Genomic DNA, 19,405 nt, shown 5'->3' with positions numbered 1-19,405 from the left:
CTAACTTTGTTGGGTAAGACAGAATTTGGTTTTAGTCTGAATCCAGTGAAACAGATTGATGGCTTTAGCTGATATAATGACTTTCAAGTGTTTATACTGTATATGTTTAAGTATTTGGCAGACACTTTTATCCAAAGCAACATACATTAAAAATACATATAAAACAATCACTGTAAACATGATCGTTTACGGGAAGAATGTAATAGAAAATATCAATACAAAGTGTCAAGACAAAAAAAACTCTCTGCTGTTGCAGCAACTGAGATAAAGTATATTGGTCCGTAAGATATATAGATATCTACTATATTCATACATTGTTAATGTAGGATATACACATGTATATAACCTAATCATATTCCATCCATCCATTTTCTACCGCTTATTCCCTTTTGGGGTCGTGGGGGGAGCTGGCGCCTATCTCAGCAACAATCGGACGGAAGGCGGGGTACACCCTGGACAAGTCGCCACCTCATCGCAGACCTAATCATTTTGTTTCTTCAATTTAAAAATAGCTGACCGTTTTTTCCCCTTCTCTGGGATTATTATTCCCAGTTTTGATCTTGGACGTCTGGTCACTTATAGCATATAAGAATATTCTATTATTGTTAAGCAAACTATGAACACGCCAAACATGCGTCCTTTATCATAGTTACACGTATGACAAAAAAAGCGTGTGAAAATCAGTGGTATTCAGTGAGATAAAATGCGCTGACAGTTCATTGCTCCTGCCAAAAGAATTGCAGAGTGGAGTGGTGATGCAAGATGGCGACCCCGCGTCTCGTCTCGTCAGCGCCAGTAGGCAGTAGTGGTCGATGCTGCGTCTACTTATAAGATGTCTATGGTTCTAACGTTAGCAGTGAGTTTATAGCCTCACTGATTTAACTACACAGCAAATAAAAGTCACGTTACTCACGTTAGCTTAAATTCAAAACTTACCCGTCTTTGTGCATCTTCAAATGTCGAACGAAGTTGGAAGTTGTTGCGTCTCCGTCTGTAATCTTCCAACCGCATGTTTGCATACGGTAATTCGTTATTTGTTGACCAAGTCGTTGTTTTAATACCCGAACAAAACTATTTTTGGCATAACTTTTCCTCACTGGCGCTTTGTTTAAGAGCTCTTCTGTGTTGGTTTTCCTGCAATTTGATTGGATGAATGCTGTGTGACGAAACTAACGTGGATGTAATTTGATTGGCTGTTGGACTGACGGGTAGCGCACACACTGTCATCGGACACATGTTGACAAACACGCGTACACAATGGAAGATACGGAGCGCTCCTGAATAACTTTTTAATTGTTGGGTTTTGGGGAAAGTAGCAAGTCATGTCAAGTCAAAAGGCTCAAGTCCAAGTCAAGTCACAAGTCATTGATGTTAAAGTCTAAGTCGAGTTGGAAGTCTTTTTACATTTTGTCAAGTGGAGTCTAAAGTCATCAAATTCATGACTCGAGTCTGACTCGAGTCCAAGTCATGTGACTCGAGTCCACACCTCTGCCATTTAGTGGTCAATTGTATAGAATATGTACTGTACAGTGCAATCTACTAATAAAAGTTTCAATCAATCAATCAATCAATCAATCAAAAAACCTACAAACTTTCACAAAATCATAGATTTTTCTAAATGAATACTTTAATGGTGGAATTGGTAACTACTATTTTTGGCAATGGAGAAGACAATGAGACAATAAGTATTAATAACGGTGTGAATGATATGTTAGCAATGTTAGCTTGATTTGTCGTGTTGCTAGCTTATCCTTTTAATGCAAGACAACAGCATCGCCGTCAAAAACATTAAGAATTATCTTCCTAAGAACTACTTATAATTGGATCAATGCCTTCTGTGTTTGGCAATGGACCAGTTATTTATATAATCTGTAATTTTGTTCACGTAGACCACAGAATAGCTAACTGTATGCCTGGCTCAAGTCACTATTGTTTACAAGGTTTTGAAGCAGCATTGCAATAACATGATAAACTATAGAATAGAAAATGTTTTTATTGTCAATATACACATGCATAAATCCAGGCATGAGCATTGGAGAGATAATGACTCAGAATTATAAACTTTGCTAGCGTATATTACCTGATTTGCAGCTAGGTTTTCTTACTTTCTGTGCCCGGTGCTTTCAAGCCAAATTTCTTCTCCCTACAAAAACCTCCCCCCCCCCTCCCTTTAACTTCCGGGGTCATGATTAATACAGACGATTTGTTAACGCTACATTATAAAAATATAACGCTATATTATAAAAATACAGACGTTTGGTTAACGCTATATTATAAAAAAAATTCAAAAACAATTTACAAACACAAGCTATGCGATGACATAAGAGTAAACGTGACCCCGGAAGTAAATGCGTCATCCATAGCTTGTGTTTGTCAATTGTTTTTTTATTTTTTTTATAATGTAGCATTAACAAAACATCTGTATTTTTATAATATAGCGTCATATTTTTATAATATAGTGTCATATTTTTATAATATAGCGTTAACAAAACATCTGTATAAATCATGACCCCAGAAGTAAATGGGGAGGAACGTTTTTTCTAGGGGGGAAGAAATTTGGCGTGACAGCGCCCTCCCCACTCTGAGCCGACAACAAACCATGATGAGTCGCTGTTCTCGCTATTTCATCTGGAATCTTGTGTTGTATTAAAATTCAAGTAAAGAATACGAACCCCGTTTCCATATATGTTGGGAAATTGTGTTAGATGTAAATATAAACGGAATACAATGATTTGCAAATCTTTTTCAACCCATATTCAATTGAATGCACTACAAAGACAAGATATTTGATGTTCAAACTCATACATTTTATTTATTTTTTGCAGATAATAATTAACTTTGAATTTCATGGCTGCAACACGTGCCAAAATAGTTGGCAAAGGGCATGTTCACCACTGTGTTACATCACCTTTTCTTTTAACAACACTCAACAAACGTTTGGAAACTAAGAAAACTAATTGTTGAAGCTTTGAAAGTGGAATTCTTTCCCATTCTTGTTTTATGTAGAGCTTCAGTCGTTCAACAGTCCAGGGTCTCCGCTGTCGTATTTTACGCTTCATAATTTGCCACACATTATCGATGGGAGACAGGTCTGGACTGCAGGCGGGCAAGGAAAGTACCCGCACTCTTTTACTACGAAGCTACGCTGTTGTAACACGTGGCTTGGCATTGTCTTGCTGAAATAAGCAGGGGCGTCCATGATAACGTTGCTTGGATGGCAACATATGTTGCTCCAAAACCTGTATGAACCTCTCAGCATTAATGGTGCCTTCACAGATGTGTAAATTACCCATGCCTTGGGCACTAATACACCCCCATACCATTACAGATGCTGTTTTTTTAACTTTGTGCCTATAACAATCCAAATGGTTTTTTTCCTCTTTGTTCTGCAGGACACCACGTCCTCTGTCTCCAAATCTAATTTGAAATGTGGACTTTTCAGACCACAGAACACTTTTCCACTTTGCATCAGTCCATCTTAGATGAGCTCGGGCCCAGCTTTGCATAGTATAGTTTTAACTTATACTTATAGATGTAGCGACCAACTGTAGTTACTGTCAGTAGTTTTATGAAGTGTTCCTGAGCCCATGTGGTGATATCCTTTACACACTGATGTGGGTTTTTGATGCAGTACCGCCTGAGGGATCAAAGGTCCGTAATATCATCGCTTATGTGCAGTGATTTCTCCAGATTCTCTGAAACTTTTGATGATTTCACGGACCGTAGATGGTAAAATCCCTAAATTCCTTGCAATAGCTTGTTGAGAAATGTTGTTCTAAAACTGTTTGACTATTTGCTTACAAAGGGGTGACACTCGCCCCATCCTTGTTTGTGAATTACTTAGCATTTCATGGAAGCTGCTATATACCCAATCATGGCACCCAACTGTTTCCAATTAGCCTGCATACTTGTGGGATGTTCCATATAAATGTTTGATGAGCACTCCTCAACTTTATCAGTATTTATTGCCACCTTTCCCAACATTTTTGTCACGTTTTGCTGGCATCAAATTCTAAAGTTAATGATTATTTGCCCCCTCAAATATTTTTTATCAGTTTGAACATCATATGTTGTCTTTTTAGCATATTCAACTGAATATGGGTTGAAAATGATTTATATTTACATCTAACACAATTCCCCAACTCATATGGAAACGGGGTTTGTAGATGATTGGTGACAATCACCAGTGTCCATAGTCCATGTGGTTTTAGCAAAATGAAATAAAAGCAATTCATCAGCAAGGCTCGTCAGCGAGAGGTGGCGTGGTCACAAGTGCTTCGTTTGCTTCTCAGAACAGTTTTTGAAGGCGGCCTAAAATTTGCTTGAAAACCGTTCAAATTTTTGCTGTAAAGACCTACAAACCCTCATTACATGTTCTATAAACCAAAATGAAGTGTTTTAAAATTTATACGACCCCTTTAAAGTCAGTGAAGTGTTGTGCCAATTAGTTGTAAGAATGCTATGTATGTATTGATTGTAACTCTTTCTTGATCACATTACTGTTTGTGTGCCAGTGTGTTGACACCACTGTAAACAAAAAAAACACACTTGCCTTCCTATATTATGTGAGGTGTCTAATGGCAATTTGTTGCCCGTCACATATTTCATCAAAAGACGCCCATGGGAATCTCTTATCCGATGGACGCCTTCCAACAGCTTTGTGCTCACTAAAAGGCTGGAAAAGTCAACCATTTAGCTCAGCCCAGAGGTTTGGGATGGTGCTTTGTTTGTGGACGCTCAAAGGCTTAGAAAGGCCAAATGCTTATCATAGACCAAAAGACCTTTAAGGCTTTAAGGCCACCTGCTCACAAAATGCAATCTGTTTTGTGACTGCTGATTATTACTTACTAATATACTATTTTTAGTTAAATTATTCTTGACTTTCAATAAATGCTATTTTGTTAGAATCCAGCATCTAGATGTACTGTATGATTTAGTAGCCATTTGCTTGATGGCATAATATTTTCCCTCAAACATACAGATACCCAGGCTGCCCTCCTACCTGGTTGTCATAGAAACATATGTCACATGACCTTAAGTGAGACAAACTTTGAATGAGAGAGGATTGGCTCCCTGGAGGTTGTCCGTTGCCCTCTCGATTCATCTGACACCGTTGCCTAGGAAACAAGGCAGCTAGACAGAAAGCTGAGAAGAGATTCAAGCGCTTGTTTGTTTGTATAGTACAGAATAAGAAGCTGCTCGGCGCCCTGGGGATGTGCTATCAGATGGAAGCTTAAATTTAATGTCTCTTGATCTGTTTATCTGCTTGTCCTTTCTGTCAATCATGCACCTCTTCTGTCAATCAACGTGCATGGTTATGTATTTATCGATTGATTTCGGGAATACCTCTACATCTGCAGCCAGGCAAGGACATAACAATTACTAATCCAGGTACATCAGCACTAAGAAGGAACTACGTTGTGTCTCCCTTGGGAAACGATGCCATCATCATTTACCATAAAACAGGGTAATAGGTTCATAAAAAAGGGATGTCTAATAGTTCCAACAGCTCATTCTGACTGATGTTTCATGAGTGAGTGTCTTGGTTGAGTCTGGCATTCAATAACAGCGCCAGCCTTGATACTCATGGTGACACTAATCAGTTTTCCTTTTTGACTTGATGTAATTATTGAACTTAGCGCCCAGAAACAAATTCCTTTTTGCCCTAACTGTCTGATTTCTCACATCATTTAATGATCATAATGGCCCACTTGTCTTTTAACTATACCATTTCTTTTGTGGGACAACTGCAACAACAATCACAGAGGAGCACTCTCCTGCCTCACTTGTATAATTCTTGCCTCCTTTCATGAAACAGAGAGGCTGCTTCACAGAGTGTATTCACAACTGAGCGAACTTTGCATCATACCAATGAGCTGCTGTCTGTAAGCAAAAAGTTCGATAATCAGTTGACCCAGTTGTTTTAATTGCTTACCAGCGAACCCAAAGACGAGGAAAATAAGTAGCACAATGACGTTCCACCGGCACCAGTATCTTATGCCATAAATAACGAAGGGTCTCGCCAACAAACAGCATTTGATCAAGGCGCTCTCTGGCACACCAGCATAAAAGAGAATATATTAACCTAATATCATAATATTCCATGCAATGTTTCTGTTCAAAGCAATGGATTACAATCCAAGAAAAAATTCAAACACATTCCCACCTAATAAGAGAAGAAAGAAAGCTATGACCTTGATTTTTTGGTATACCATAATGAGCAGAGACCTTGTTTGCCATTGCTTTGAGTCTTTTATGTATTTGTCACACTTGATAGAACATAGCATTGTGTTGTCCTGCTAACACGGAAACATTTGGAAATCAGTTCTCAGTACAGGGGTACCTTAGTTTTTGTACGCCTCACTTTCTGAATGGATGGGTTTTCAACAGAAACATTTGCCAAAAGTTTACCTTCGTTTTCACATATCCTCTCGGTTGCAGCCAAACATTGTGCGTAATAATGAGTGTACAAGGCCTCATGTCTCAGAGTACAAAGTGTACCAAACAAAACAGGAAACGTCCTGACCTCAATTTGACTCAGTGTGCCAAACACTGCACATACAGGAAACAGATACTTCAGCAACAACGAACATAACAGGGAACCAAGAGTAGTTCAGCATAATTATCCCTAGACACGAGACACATAGCAACAGACGTCAGTCAGTAGACTGACCAATCAGATAACTACTGGCACAGTGTATATAGGCTGCTGCACAGCAAACTCTCATGTGATCGCTTTGGGTTTTACTGGTACTACTGTTCAAGTGTACTGTACGATCTCCGCTCTCTGCAGATTGCGTTCAATAAAATACTTCTACTTGACTCAACTTCTGCCTCCTCGAATTGTGTTCCTGCTCCCGGCCCGGGTGAGACGGCACTAAAAATGCCTCTCAACAGTAACAAAGCAATCGGTTGTGTATCATTCCACAGCATTGAGGACCCAAATACTGTCAGGCTTACCTGACAGTTTGGTTATATTTTAGTTTTAACTCTGTGTTTGTTTTATTTTCTGTCAGCGCTCTTATTTTGGTTCAGGTTCCTTCATGTCTCCCTAAGCACTGTTCCCCCTCAGCTGCGGCTGATAGGCACCAGGCCACACCTGGTGTCAATCAGCCAGCTGCTATTTATACCTGCCTTGCTCTCCAGCGTAGGCTGGAGTATTACTACCTGTCGCTGTAGCTACTACCTGTATGCTGAATCCGGATAGCTGTATGCTGTTTCCTGTGAGCTGTCTTCTAGTTCCTTGTTCCCTGTTTTCCTGGTATCCTGTTTCCTGTCTCCTTGTTCCTGGTTGTTGTTTTACCTTTATTTTGGACGATAACTTGTGTTTTCCTGCACCAAGCCTGCCGTCTCTGCATCTTGGAGTTCGTCACCAACACTTTGTGACAAATACAAAGTTTGTCATTATTTTAGTTGAGTATGGCTGCAAAATAACCCATCTTTAGGCAAAAAATGTTGGGTGACCTTTGATTGACCTATGAAAGAATCTTTAATAACTCAGAAATAAAATCAGCACAAACAACCATTTCAACTGCACAAACAAATGAGACTATTTCAACAGGGATTTTTACGAGGGGCCAATTTCACACAGGTTTTTGAATGAACTGTCAGGAAATAAACACCTGTCAGAAATGAGTAATTAGATTTTCGGGGCGATTCGATCACCATTTTGATTCTGTACTTTAGTTAAAGGATTTTTTTTTTTCTGGGAGTTACTGGAGGCATGTGCTCTTCGAGCGCTTTTCTAGTTTGTTAATCAATCAATCAATCAATGTTTACTTATATAGCCCTAAATCACGAATGTCTCAAATGCTGCCTATTATGTTTGAATGTAAAGAATGTCAGCTGGTGCAGTTGGGAAACCTCACTCCCAGACACCTTAGGTGGGACAATGAGCTGACAACACAGGCTTTTAGCTTGTTGACGAGCGCTCTTATTTCCCAATTAGTGGACTTAGCTTCCATCACCGAGTAGTGTGAAGAAGTCGGGTTACATACATTTGTGCGACACTTTTAGGTTTTGCAAATGAATGAACTAATTTATAGGCTATTTGCTGACCTGGAGAAGACCAGAAGTAAAAGCAAAAGCCTTCATTGAAAAACAAGCTTGAACATTTTTTTTAATCCACATTTTTGGACTTTTTATTTTTTTTTCCTACAGTAGATCTTTTTAATTGTTTTGGTACTTGTTGCTGAATATTGTTCTTTTTGAATGTGTACAGCAACAGTAATAGTGTCACATTTAGGCATTTAATTATTTTTTGTTTACAATCTTAATGGTGGCCTGGTCCATCGTCTTTGGCTTTGAGGCTGCGTGGTGTGCTTTTCACCGTGCCTTCTTATTATGATAAGGGTGTGTTGGTTCGGACAATTTTCGAAATGCTCGATTCGCCGAAGTATAGAGGACAGCCCGTAGCATTTAGCATTGTGTTTGCCTGCACAGAGCATTAACAGCAGACATTTGTCGGTAATTAGGTGCACCGATGTGTATGCGTGTAAGCAAAAAAGTAAAATACCAAAGTTCAACACCTCCATTCGTTATTGGTTCGACAAGATACAACACATGTAGTGCATTACACATTTTTCCATATCCAGTTACCTATAATTACATCCCAAAAACAAGATGTATTAATTTTTTCATTCTGATATTAGTTACAGACTTGGTGGAAGAGTCAGTTACCATATCTGCAGTTGGACATTAATGAAGACTTATTTTTTCATCAAGTATTTTTATTTGTATTTCATTTTCCATCCTCAGTGCAAATCGGACAAAATGATATCTAAAATCAATGTGCTTACATCTTTGACGACTCACAGGATTTTTTGCTAGCGCTGGCCTAGTGCTTGTCCTCAAAAATTGCTACTGTTGCATATTCAAGTCCATTGTCCATTTCATTCAGTAAATGTAGCAGATACAGTCCATGCTTTCCTGTGTAGCTGTTGATCCCACCATGCATTCAGCTTCAACCTACTCAGTGGCCTGGTGGTCAGAGTGTTCGCCCTGAGATCGGTAGAAGGGCTGGGCGTATCGATACCAAGTATCGATAGTATCGATACTTATTGAGTATCGGTATCGTATCGATACTTCACCAAATTAAGCGAATCACGCAGCGCAGCGCTCCTCACCACTCCGACCTCCTCCCTAGTGATGGGTCGCGAACGAGATTTAAAAACACTTTAAAAATTCATCTTCAACCCAAAATAAAATAAAATAAATACAATTAACATGATGCTTGGTGCGTTCGCGCACATGTAGTAGTTATAAAATTGCTGTAAATGTGAACATGCAGACAGTAAACAGGAAGGAAGAAAAACGAAGCTTTAATTCATTATAGAAAAACAAAGCTTTAATTCATTATAGTATCTGGTAAAAGTAAGAAAAAAAAGGGAGAAAGAACATCATAACTAATTACAAAGTTTAAAAAAAGGGTATGAAGACAAAAAGCTGTGATAAGGTGATCTGGCATCTATTACTTTTGACTGGTGCAGAAGAGTCTAAAAAGAGAAATGAAAAAAATAGTAATCTGTGTTAAAAACATTCTAATGTTTGTTTGGAAAATACTTCCTGGATTTGTGTTGTTTTTCTGTAATACCTGCGTTTTAAAAATGTTTAGTTGTGGTTTTAGTCACTGATCGGGGTTCGACTAATTTTGCCTGGCTTACCTGGTAGAGGGAGACACGTTCTTTCATTCGGCCATTACAGACTGGACCTGAATGAATAAGCATCGTGTCCGTGTTTCTGTTCAATATCCCACTCCTCTACAGGGGTGTAACACACATCAGTATAATTCGCTACGAGGTTCACTCGGACACGCACACACACACGCGTGTGTTTCCAGTGCGACTTAATGTCTTGGTTGTAAACTGTAAAGTATTTTTTTGCACTAAAATAACGATAATAATTTCTCAGTTCTTTTGTTTTGTGTTCATTTTTACAACTGTTTAATAAGTTGTGTTTTCTTTTTTACTTAAGTTCTTGTGTGTTGTGAAGCGACTAGCCAAGTTCAGTATTTGTTTTCACCTTATTTGCACTACTTACTTTATTGTAATTGATATTATTACTTTTTTATTTGAATTTCTCAGTTCTTTTGTTTTGTGTTCATGTTTACAACTTTGTTCACTAACAACAGTTTTGTTATTTACCTTAAGTGTGTGTGTGTTTTGAGGCGACAAGCAAGGTTCAGTAGTTGTTTGCACCTTTGCAGCCCTTTGAGACACTAGTGATTTAGGGCTATATAAGTAAACATTGATTGATTGATTGATTATTTGCATTACTTTATTGCTATTGATATTACTTTTGTAATAAATATTTTATTTTTTGACTTAAATCGTTGTCCTGTGTTGTATTATTATCATAATCAATTAATAAAGGCAAAACTACAAACTTATTTTTCAAAAGTATCGATACCCTCAAGTCCCCCCCTCCCCATCAGATGACGATACTTCCGGTATTGGTATCGGCGATACTGACCGGTATCGGATCGGTATCGATATCCACATTTGCGATATCGCCCACCCCTAATCGGTAGGTTGTGAGTTCAAACCCCCGCCGAGTCATACCAAAGACTATAAAAATGAGACCCGTTACCTCCCTGTTTGGCACTCAGCATCAAGGGTTGGAATTGGGGTTTAAATCACTAAAATGATTCCCGGGCACGCCCACCGCTGCTGCACACTGCTCCCCTCACCTCAGGGGGTGATCAAGGGTGATATGTCAAATGCAGAGAAAAAATTTGCCACACCTAGTGTGTGTGTGACAATCATTGGTACTTTAACTTTTAAGTTTTAACTTTAACTTCACAAATGGCTAAAGCAACAGTACCTCATAGACAACTAAAACGATAAGCAACAACGTTCCCTCCAAAATGTATACCTACACAATTGTGTGCTGCTCATGCGTCCTGTCTGAACTCTGAACAAACTAAACACAAAAAAATTTATATAATTGTGCAATGCAAATGTGAGTGACTGGCGACAACACTACGAGTGGCCACAACACATAAAACAATGTTCATTTATCGCAGGGGTAGGGAACATATGGCTCGGGAGCCAGATGTGGCTCTTTTGATGACTGCACCTGGCTCTTAGATAAATCTTAGCTGACATTGCTTAACATGATAAGTAATGAATAATTCCGCTGGTAGTCACAGTGTTAAAAATAACGTTCAAAATATAAAACATTCTCATACATTTTAATCCATCCATCTGTTTTCTACCGCACCTGTTCAAGAAGTAGCATTAATGGTAAGAAGAATTTTATTTCTCATCAGTGAGCTTCCGAATAACAATGTTATTAATAAAAAGAATAACGGACTTATGATGTGAAGATCTGTCACTTCATTTCTGTTTGTGCTTCTTTGTTTTGTATTTACTTCCCATCAGTGCTCTTATTTTGTTTCCATTTCCTGCTTGTCCCACTGGGCGCTGTTTTTTTCCCCTCACCTGCTGTTGATTGGCAGCTGGTCCACACCTGCTACCAATCAGCATGTTTCTATTTATGCTTGTCTCACGCGCTCTTCAGGGCTCAAAGATTGACTATTGTTTAGCTCGCCTCCCGGAGATGAATGGTCTCTGTTCCATTTGCTAAATTAAGAGGGGGTGGTGCAAACGGACAGACAGGTATTCGACACATTTAAACAATTACCGCAAATAAAACATGTTTTAATCGTGTGTGTGCAAGTACTGTATGTTTTAACTTTGTAAAGTTACTGTTGTGGTGTAACTTTTTAGCAATGAGAAGGGAGACATCAAGCAGCTTGTTGGGAGTGTGTTGTATGCAATTTATTACATTTAAACAACACCAACAACAAACAAACGAAATGTGTGTGTGTGTGTGTGTAACTAAACAAACGTGTTAAATGTAACAGACGTGTTATTTGTGATTAAATCGGCGCAGGAACAGTATGACTTTGTTTGTTTGTTTGGAGAACAAAAGAAATCCTAAGCTAAAATGGCCGCCATCCGCATCAAACTTTTTTTTTTCCCTAATATACTACTACTACTACTACTACTACTACTGTTGTTGTTGTTGTTGCTAGTAGTACTGCTACTGTATGACTGCTACTGTACTACTACAATAACAAATACTACTACTACTACAAGTACTGCTTCTACTACATGTACTACTACAAAAAATACAATTGCTAGCACTGCTACTACAAAAAATACAATTGCTAGCACTGCTGCAAGTGCTGCTACTACTACTACTACTACTACTACTACTACTACAACAACAACAACAACAATACAATTACTACTACTACTACTACTACTACTACTACTACTACTACTACTATTGTTGTACTGCTACTATACTACAAGTAGTACTTGTACTACAATAACAAATACTACTACTACAAGTACTACTACTACTACTACTACTACTACTACAACAACAAATACAATTACTACTACTACTACTACTACTATTGTTGTACTAAGTACTACTACTACTACAACAACAAATACAATTACTACTACTACTACTACTACTACTACTATTGTTGTACTGCTACTATACTACAAGTAATACTACTACAATAACAAATACTACTACTACAAGTACTGCTACTACTACTACTGTTGTACTGCTGCTATACTACTAAAAGTAATACTAGTACTACAATAACATTACTACTACAGTACTGCTACTAGTAAAACAAATACAATTACTACTAATACTACTACCAATGTTGTTTACTACTAATACTACTGCTACTACATATACAGCTGCTGCTACTACTATTACTACTACTACTACTGCTAAATGTTTACTACTAGTACTAATACTATTGTTGCTACATATACAGGTACTACTACTACCACTGTTGTTGTTGTTGTTGTTGTCGTCAATAATTAAAGTGTTAATCAACATGTATGTGACTTTATGCTTTGTTTTGGCAGACAATTGCTTCCTTGGACAACACAAGATGGATTTTCGCCCACTGTTTGTGTTTCATGGCTTCGCCACTGAGCTAACCCTGGAGCGTACGGCGGAGGCAGCCAAGGTGGCGAAGGCAGCCAAGGTGGCGAAGGAAGCTAAGTCCTTGGTGGCCTGCGCGGTGCAGAAAGGCGAGGAGGTGAAAGAGGAAGCCCGGGCACGCATCCGCCAGTCTGGAGGAGACCCCGGATGCCCCAAGCTGGTGCTCAGTGAGAGCAAGCTCCAGTTCGGGCAGTACCGGGGTCAAACCTTCAAGTGGCTGCTGGGGAATGACGTGGGGTACGCCTGTAGCATCGTGGTGTTGCACCAAAAGGAGCGTGCCAGCGGAGACACTTCCCGGTCACCTCTCGCGGTCAACAAAACCGCACTGGCGTCTTACGCACAGCTCTTTCCAGACATGGTCGCCGCCCTTCGCTCTCAGGCCGTGCGCATGGGGGAGATGCCCTTCAGGGAGCTGGATGGCAGAGCAGTGGGTTTTGGGGCTCATGCCAAAAGGACATACTCCGCACTGTATGAATCCCCCAACGGCGACGATCAATCGTAAGTTTGATTTGATTGATAGTGGAATACCTTCCATTGCATCTGTAACATATGTGTTGTGTCTATGCAGCTACTTGCAATGGCTACGAGGCAAGCAAACCAAACCGGGTTCCACCATGCATGCCTTCCAGCGTTACGTGTTGAAGCGTGACAAGGATGCACAAACGCAGACCGCCGCGGCCGGACGTGACGCCCCAGGTAAATGCCCTCCCCAGGTTTGTATGACTTTGTTTACAGGTGCAGGTGAAGAGGAGCCCACCGATGCAATGCTCGTTGAAGCGGCCATGGAGGTGGAATCTCAGCGTGAGTTTTCATCATTGTTCTTTTTCCAAGATATAAGCTAATCTGAACTGAAGTGAGCTGACTGAAATGTGCCAACAGCTTCTACTACCTCGCAGACGATGAGGACGCCGCTGGAAGCAGGCCCTTCCCGCCTTACCGCTCCTATCGCCGGACATGATGCTGCGTCGCCCCTGACTTCAGGTGCCGAGGTACGAGCGCATTGCGAACGCGCCGCGACGGTAGCGGTTATTCCAGCCAACGTGTTTATTTGGTGTCCCTTTTGTCACAGTTGCTGCCCAAGTCCTGGCGACAGACGCTGCCGGAAGAACAGCACAACTGGGTGGGCCGCGCGCTTTTTTTCCGAGGTCCCAAGGGGAAAGCGGTTCTCAAGTCTGGGCTGAAACTATGGTGGCAACCTCCTAAGAAATTGCCGTATTACACGCAGCCCCCTGCCTCGTCCGCCGTCTTTTTCCACTCGCGCTTTTTCCTGTGGTGCCCGTACAAGCTTTGGGGCTGCAAACTGGAGTGCCCAAAATGCAAGCACAAGCTGACGGGTTGTGGACTGTACAAGACCCTGAGAAAGGTCTTGGACTTAAGTGACTGGTACTACATGGCCACAGAGTATCTGGAGTGCCACGCGTGCCACAGGAAGTATGCCGCTTGGGCCAGCAACATCATCGGGCAGCTGAGCACGGCAAAACAGGCAGAGTTCCCGGCGATCCTCACCTACAGGTGAGTCATTTAAAGAGACGAGGATGTGTGATGCATTAGTCTGGAATCTGTGTGACCGTATGTTCCTATCCCGTTTAACAGGTTATCTTGTGACAAGAAGGTCATACGGCAAATGCAGGCTCGCACGCTGGGTAACAGTGCCACTCGGCTTCGCTCCTACTTGGTAGAGGAGCACTCACGAGAGTGGCAGACTCGGGCACTCGGCTACCTGGAGGTGATGGCTCGCTTTCGCTCCGTCAGCTCCTTCCCGCAGCCGAGGGCCTGTATCCCGCCCATGCGCCCGCTGCCTAGCGTTTCCTGGCTGCTGTCGGTGTACGTGAGGGAGGTTCTTCCTCGCATGGAGCACACGAAGGCCAGGATTACGTCTACTTTCGGAAGTATCCTGAAAATGGACTCCACCAAGAAGGTACGATTTATTGATTGATACTTTTATTAGTAGATTGCACAGTACAGTACATATTCCGTGCAATTGACCACTAAATGGTAACACCCCAATAAGTTTTTCAACTTGTTTAAGTCGGGGTCCACGTTAATCAATTCATGGTAGAAATGGCACCTACTACGATCACATCAAGTGCCTTACTTCTTTTGTGTTTCCTAGATGACCAAGAAGCTGGCAGGTGAAGCCGCGGGAACGGCTGCCTGGGTCACCAACGTCGGCAACGAGCTGGGCCAGGTGCTAATGTCGGTGCTGACGGTGGCAGAGGGGGACGGTCTGCTGGCCATGGCCCAGGGACTCATGCGCCGCTACCGAGAGGCCGGGCGAGACCCTCCTCACGTGCTCTACGTGGACCGTGACTGTTGCTGCTCCGCCGGCGGACAGCCTAAGGTGGGGTTTTGATCTGTTGTGCGGTAGTCTTCAAATTATGGCCTGTCGGGCATAACGCGGGTCTGTGTCATTAGGTGGCGGCTACGTTCGGCGAGTGGGACAGGCTGGTGGTGCGCCTGGACGTGTGGCACCTCATGCGCCGCTTTGCCAGGGGCGTTTCCACAGAGGCCCACACGCTTTATGGTGAATTCATGAACAGACTCTCGTTTGCCATGTTTGAGTGGGACGAAGGGGACATGAGCCGTCTGCGCGAGGCTAAGCGGGCGGAGCGTGGCGGGAACGGCCACGTCGAGCCGTCGCGCAAGGAGCTGTACCGTCACTGCCGCCGGCGCACCAGAGGAGTGGAGGAGACCACGCGTCTTGTCCAGGAGGTGATGGATCACCTGTGGGATGCCAAAGACACCTTGGGCGTCAAGCTGTTTGACCAAGGCAGGATGAAGGAGATTTGGAGCACTCAGCGACGCCACTTGGGCTGCATCCAGGACCCGCCTGGCGTGGCGCTTTACACAAGAACTTCCACAGTGACCAGAGGAGGGGTGGCTCTTCCCGTCTTCCGCTGTGCAAGGGGCTCCACTTCTCTGGAAAGCTTCCACCTGCACTTGTCCTGTTTCATTCCAGGTAAACGACTGTTTTTGATAAGCCATTTGGGCCACTTTTGCAGACGTACGTGTCTAACATCTTTCTTCTTTACGATGCCGCAGGTACGTCGGCCAACGCGCTCCATTTCCAGGTTTACCTTCTGGAGGGTCTGTGTAGGTGGAACGAGGGCCGAGGAAGAGCGGCGGTGAAAGGGACCGATGATGTCACGGTGCAGTGTTACGACGCCGGCCTGCAAGACGCACTCGCGCAGCTGACACAAGAGCTCATGGGTCTCACGCTGGTTGACAATTACACCCCGGCGAGCAAGTACACAGGTAACGTGGGGGCGGGGGGCAGCTTTGCTGCTGCGGTGGCCATACAAATCCATTCCGGTCTCATTTGATGTCTAATTGTGTTCAGGAGAGCTTATTGGCATCCAGTATCTGTATGCCCAGACTGGCGTCGTGCTGCAGTCCCACGTTGTGGATGATCCGGACAAGCCTGACTCAGATGACATGGAGGACGAAGACCAACTCGAGGATGATGAGGGTTACGATGACGAGCCAGTGGGAATCGAGCAGTATACGGGTGACCGCCACTCCTCCGTGACTCTGCCCCCCGACGATGAGCCAGCAGAAGAGAAGGAAGAAGAAGAAGTAAGTGTAATCTTTCTCCTGACTTACCTGACGATTTTGACTGTGAGTAATATAAAGATCTGTTTTTTGACACAGGATGTGTTAGGTCCAGACGGGAACGGCGGATACCAGCATGTCTGTCGCTTGGCCACCGCCCTTGTTGCGCTGCGGCGCCAAATGTTTGTGCCGCCTCGGCAGGAGAGGCATATAATAGAACTTTGGCAAAAGCTGACAGACGGAGATAAAGCGCCTCCCAGCCTTCCCCCCCGCCACGCTCCCAAGCTGAACAAGGGACGCTTCAGGGTCTCCAGGCAACACCACTTGGAAGGGGTGGCCAGTGTAAAACGGTATGTACGCAAAATAATTTTGCAAGACAATTTATTTTCAATGTGTGTACTAATCAGTGTGATGTTGGTGTTCTTTCCATCTAGTTTGTGCATCGGGCGGGGCACCGAGGTTGCGCACTCCCCGGACACAAGCAGGTTGATGGAGGCAGTCTTCATTCAGCTGTCGAGCCACCACAGCCAAGAGCACCGCATTTCAGGGTTCCGGCAGAGCCGATGGTCACTGATCATGCGGGACTACACGCGCATTCGCGAGAACCTGTCCGGCAACCGGGCCATCAAAGCTGCTGGCTGCAGCATTCGCCTCATGGAGGTCAACCACCGCACGCTCACTCAATGGTAACGCTTGTGTAATAATACTATGAATGCTTCGTGACACAGTGCTGATTATTGGTGGAAATGCTAATACATATACACTGTATATATACAAACACACACAGGTTCAACAAGCGGTGTAAGGACATGGCCACTGCTGATGTTGTTGCGACGGTGCCAGCACAAAGTGCAGCAGCGACGACGACACGGTCCCTTCCTGCAGCCAGGGAACTGATGGTAGACGTCGCACAACCCCATGACGCGCACGACTTTCAGCACCCTAGGTGGTATTATGGATGCCCCTCCCAAGCGAACAGAGACATTCAAGTGCAAACTCTGTGGGCAACCAAAGAAGAAAGAATATGGCCACAGTCGCTACAGAAACGAGACCTTTTGCGCACGTTCACAGGGGCGTTCGGTGGAGGAGTGGTTGGCTGAGAAAAGGAGCCAGGACACCCAAAGACAGGTACTAGTGTTTATGATTGTTGCCCTCGTCCTTTTACCTGCACTACCTCAACTTCTTTACTGATTGCTTCATCTTGTCACCCACAGAGGCAGGCCCAGCACACAAGAGCAACCCAGCCACCTGCTGTTACTGTGCCCAACCCACAGACCCCTGTGCCCAACCCACAGACCCCTGTGGTGCCCAACCCACAGACCCCTGTGGTGCCCAACCCATACGCCCATTCTATGTTGTTGCTGCGGAAGATTTTACCAAAACCACCTCTGTAACCTTATGACTTAGCTCTTTGTTTTTTGCATTGTCCCTTTAAAAAATACTTGTGAAATACAATACGTTGTACATGACTTTTGCATTGTATAGTTTTATTGCATCTTGTCTTATATGTTTGCTGTAAAAAATACTCTGTAAATACTTTGTACATGACTTTTGCATTGTACAGTTTTATTGCATCTTGTCTTATATGTCTGCTGTAAAAAATACTCTGTAAATACTTTGTACATGACTTTTGCATTGTACAGTTTAGTTTATGTGTGGAAATTAAACATGTGATGTTGATTGTAATGATTTTTTGCATTTCTTTCTTGGCAGTTGTTATTATACTCAAAAGAAACTACAGTTATTTATATACTAATAAGTTTAAAAACTACACTTATTTATATACTAATAGGTTTATTTAAATATGTCCATAAATCATGAAAAATCGTGAAGTTCTATAACTACAGTTATTTATATACTAATAAGTCAATATACACGTATATGTATATATTTAAATATGTCTATAAAATCGTGAATGAATTTTGTTTTTTGTTGGCAAGGATTAATCGTGACGAGGCCGGGGCGCGAACGCTCGCCTTCGCGGGTCGGCGCTCCGCGCTCCTCGCTACCAGGCGAGCTATACCACCGTGCGGTGGGCGCGGCTTCCCTGGAGGCGACACACCGAGCGCATGGCTAATTTGCATGCGGGGGCGGGTACGAGAAACCGCCGCGGCGGTCCGGGGTCGCGCGTGCGTCTCCGCGAAAACCGACGCGGTGGAGAGACCGCGGGCGATGCGGCACGGGGGAAAGCTTGCGCTTCCGGGGCGGAGCGGCCCGCGCGCCGCACTTCCCCCCATGACGCATCACCCGCGGTTTTCGCGGAGATGCACGCGCGACGCCGGACCGCCGTGGTGGTTTCTCGTATCCGCCCTCGCATTCAAATTAGCCATGTGCTCGATGTTTCGCCGCCAGGGAGGCCGCGCCCACCGCACGGCGGTATAGCTCACCTAGTAGCGAGGAGCGCGGAGCAGTCCGACCTGTGACGGCGAGCGTTCGCGTCCCGGCCCCGTCACGATTAATCCACGCCAACATATAAGACAATAAACAACAACAAAACTCATTCACGATTTTATAGACATATTTAGATATATATGTGTATATTGGCTTATTAGTATATAAATAACTAGTTATTTGAGAACTGTTCACGATTTTCAATGATTTATTTAAATAAATATATGTATATTGACCTATTATTATATAAATAAGTGTAGTTTTTAAACCTATTAGTATATAAATAACCGTAGTTTTTTTTGGAGTATAATAATAACTGCCAGTAAAGAAAGCAATGCAAACAATCATTACAATCAACATCACATGTTTAATTTCCATGCCAACATAAAACTAAACTGTACAATGCAAAAGTCATGTAGAAAATATTTACAGAGTATTTTTTACAGCAAACATATAAGACAAGATGCAATAACAAAACTAT

At 42.8% G+C, this 19,405-nt stretch overlaps 1 protein-coding gene across 3 annotated transcripts; it reads left to right on the top strand.

Annotated features, from left to right (window-relative positions):
• Positions 1-12,905: 12,905 nt before the first annotated feature.
• Positions 12,906-17,976, top strand: LOC133551273 (uncharacterized). 3 transcript variants are annotated; one of them, XM_061897824.1, is made up of 14 exons: positions 13,067-13,218; positions 13,335-13,479; positions 13,550-13,782; positions 13,861-13,970; positions 14,051-14,493; positions 14,575-14,899; positions 15,095-15,322; positions 15,397-15,940; positions 16,024-16,236; positions 16,322-16,557; positions 16,633-16,883; positions 16,968-17,219; positions 17,321-17,661; positions 17,748-17,976. In XM_061897824.1, exons 1-13 carry the CDS (start codon positions 13,209-13,211, stop codon positions 17,631-17,633), a joined length of 3,303 nt encoding a protein of 1,100 aa, XP_061753808.1. In that variant the 5' UTR covers positions 13,067-13,208; the 3' UTR covers positions 17,634-17,661; positions 17,748-17,976. The 3 variants fall into 3 exon arrangements, 2 of the variants coding, with proteins under 2 accessions (XP_061753807.1, XP_061753808.1); XM_061897823.1 differs by having other exon boundaries at positions 12,906-13,479; XR_009806460.1 differs by lacking the exons at positions 17,321-17,661; positions 17,748-17,976 and having other exon boundaries at positions 12,906-13,479; positions 16,633-16,696; positions 16,738-16,883; positions 16,968-17,110.
• Positions 17,977-19,405: the final 1,429 nt, after the last annotated feature.

The sequence above is a fragment of the Nerophis ophidion genome, linkage group LG04 (genome assembly GCF_033978795.1).
Source record: "Nerophis ophidion isolate RoL-2023_Sa linkage group LG04, RoL_Noph_v1.0, whole genome shotgun sequence".
Taxonomy (NCBI): domain Eukaryota; kingdom Metazoa; phylum Chordata; class Actinopteri; order Syngnathiformes; family Syngnathidae; genus Nerophis; species Nerophis ophidion.
Note: the sequence above shows the minus strand (reverse complement) of the source record. Positions and strands in the feature narration are given on the sequence as shown.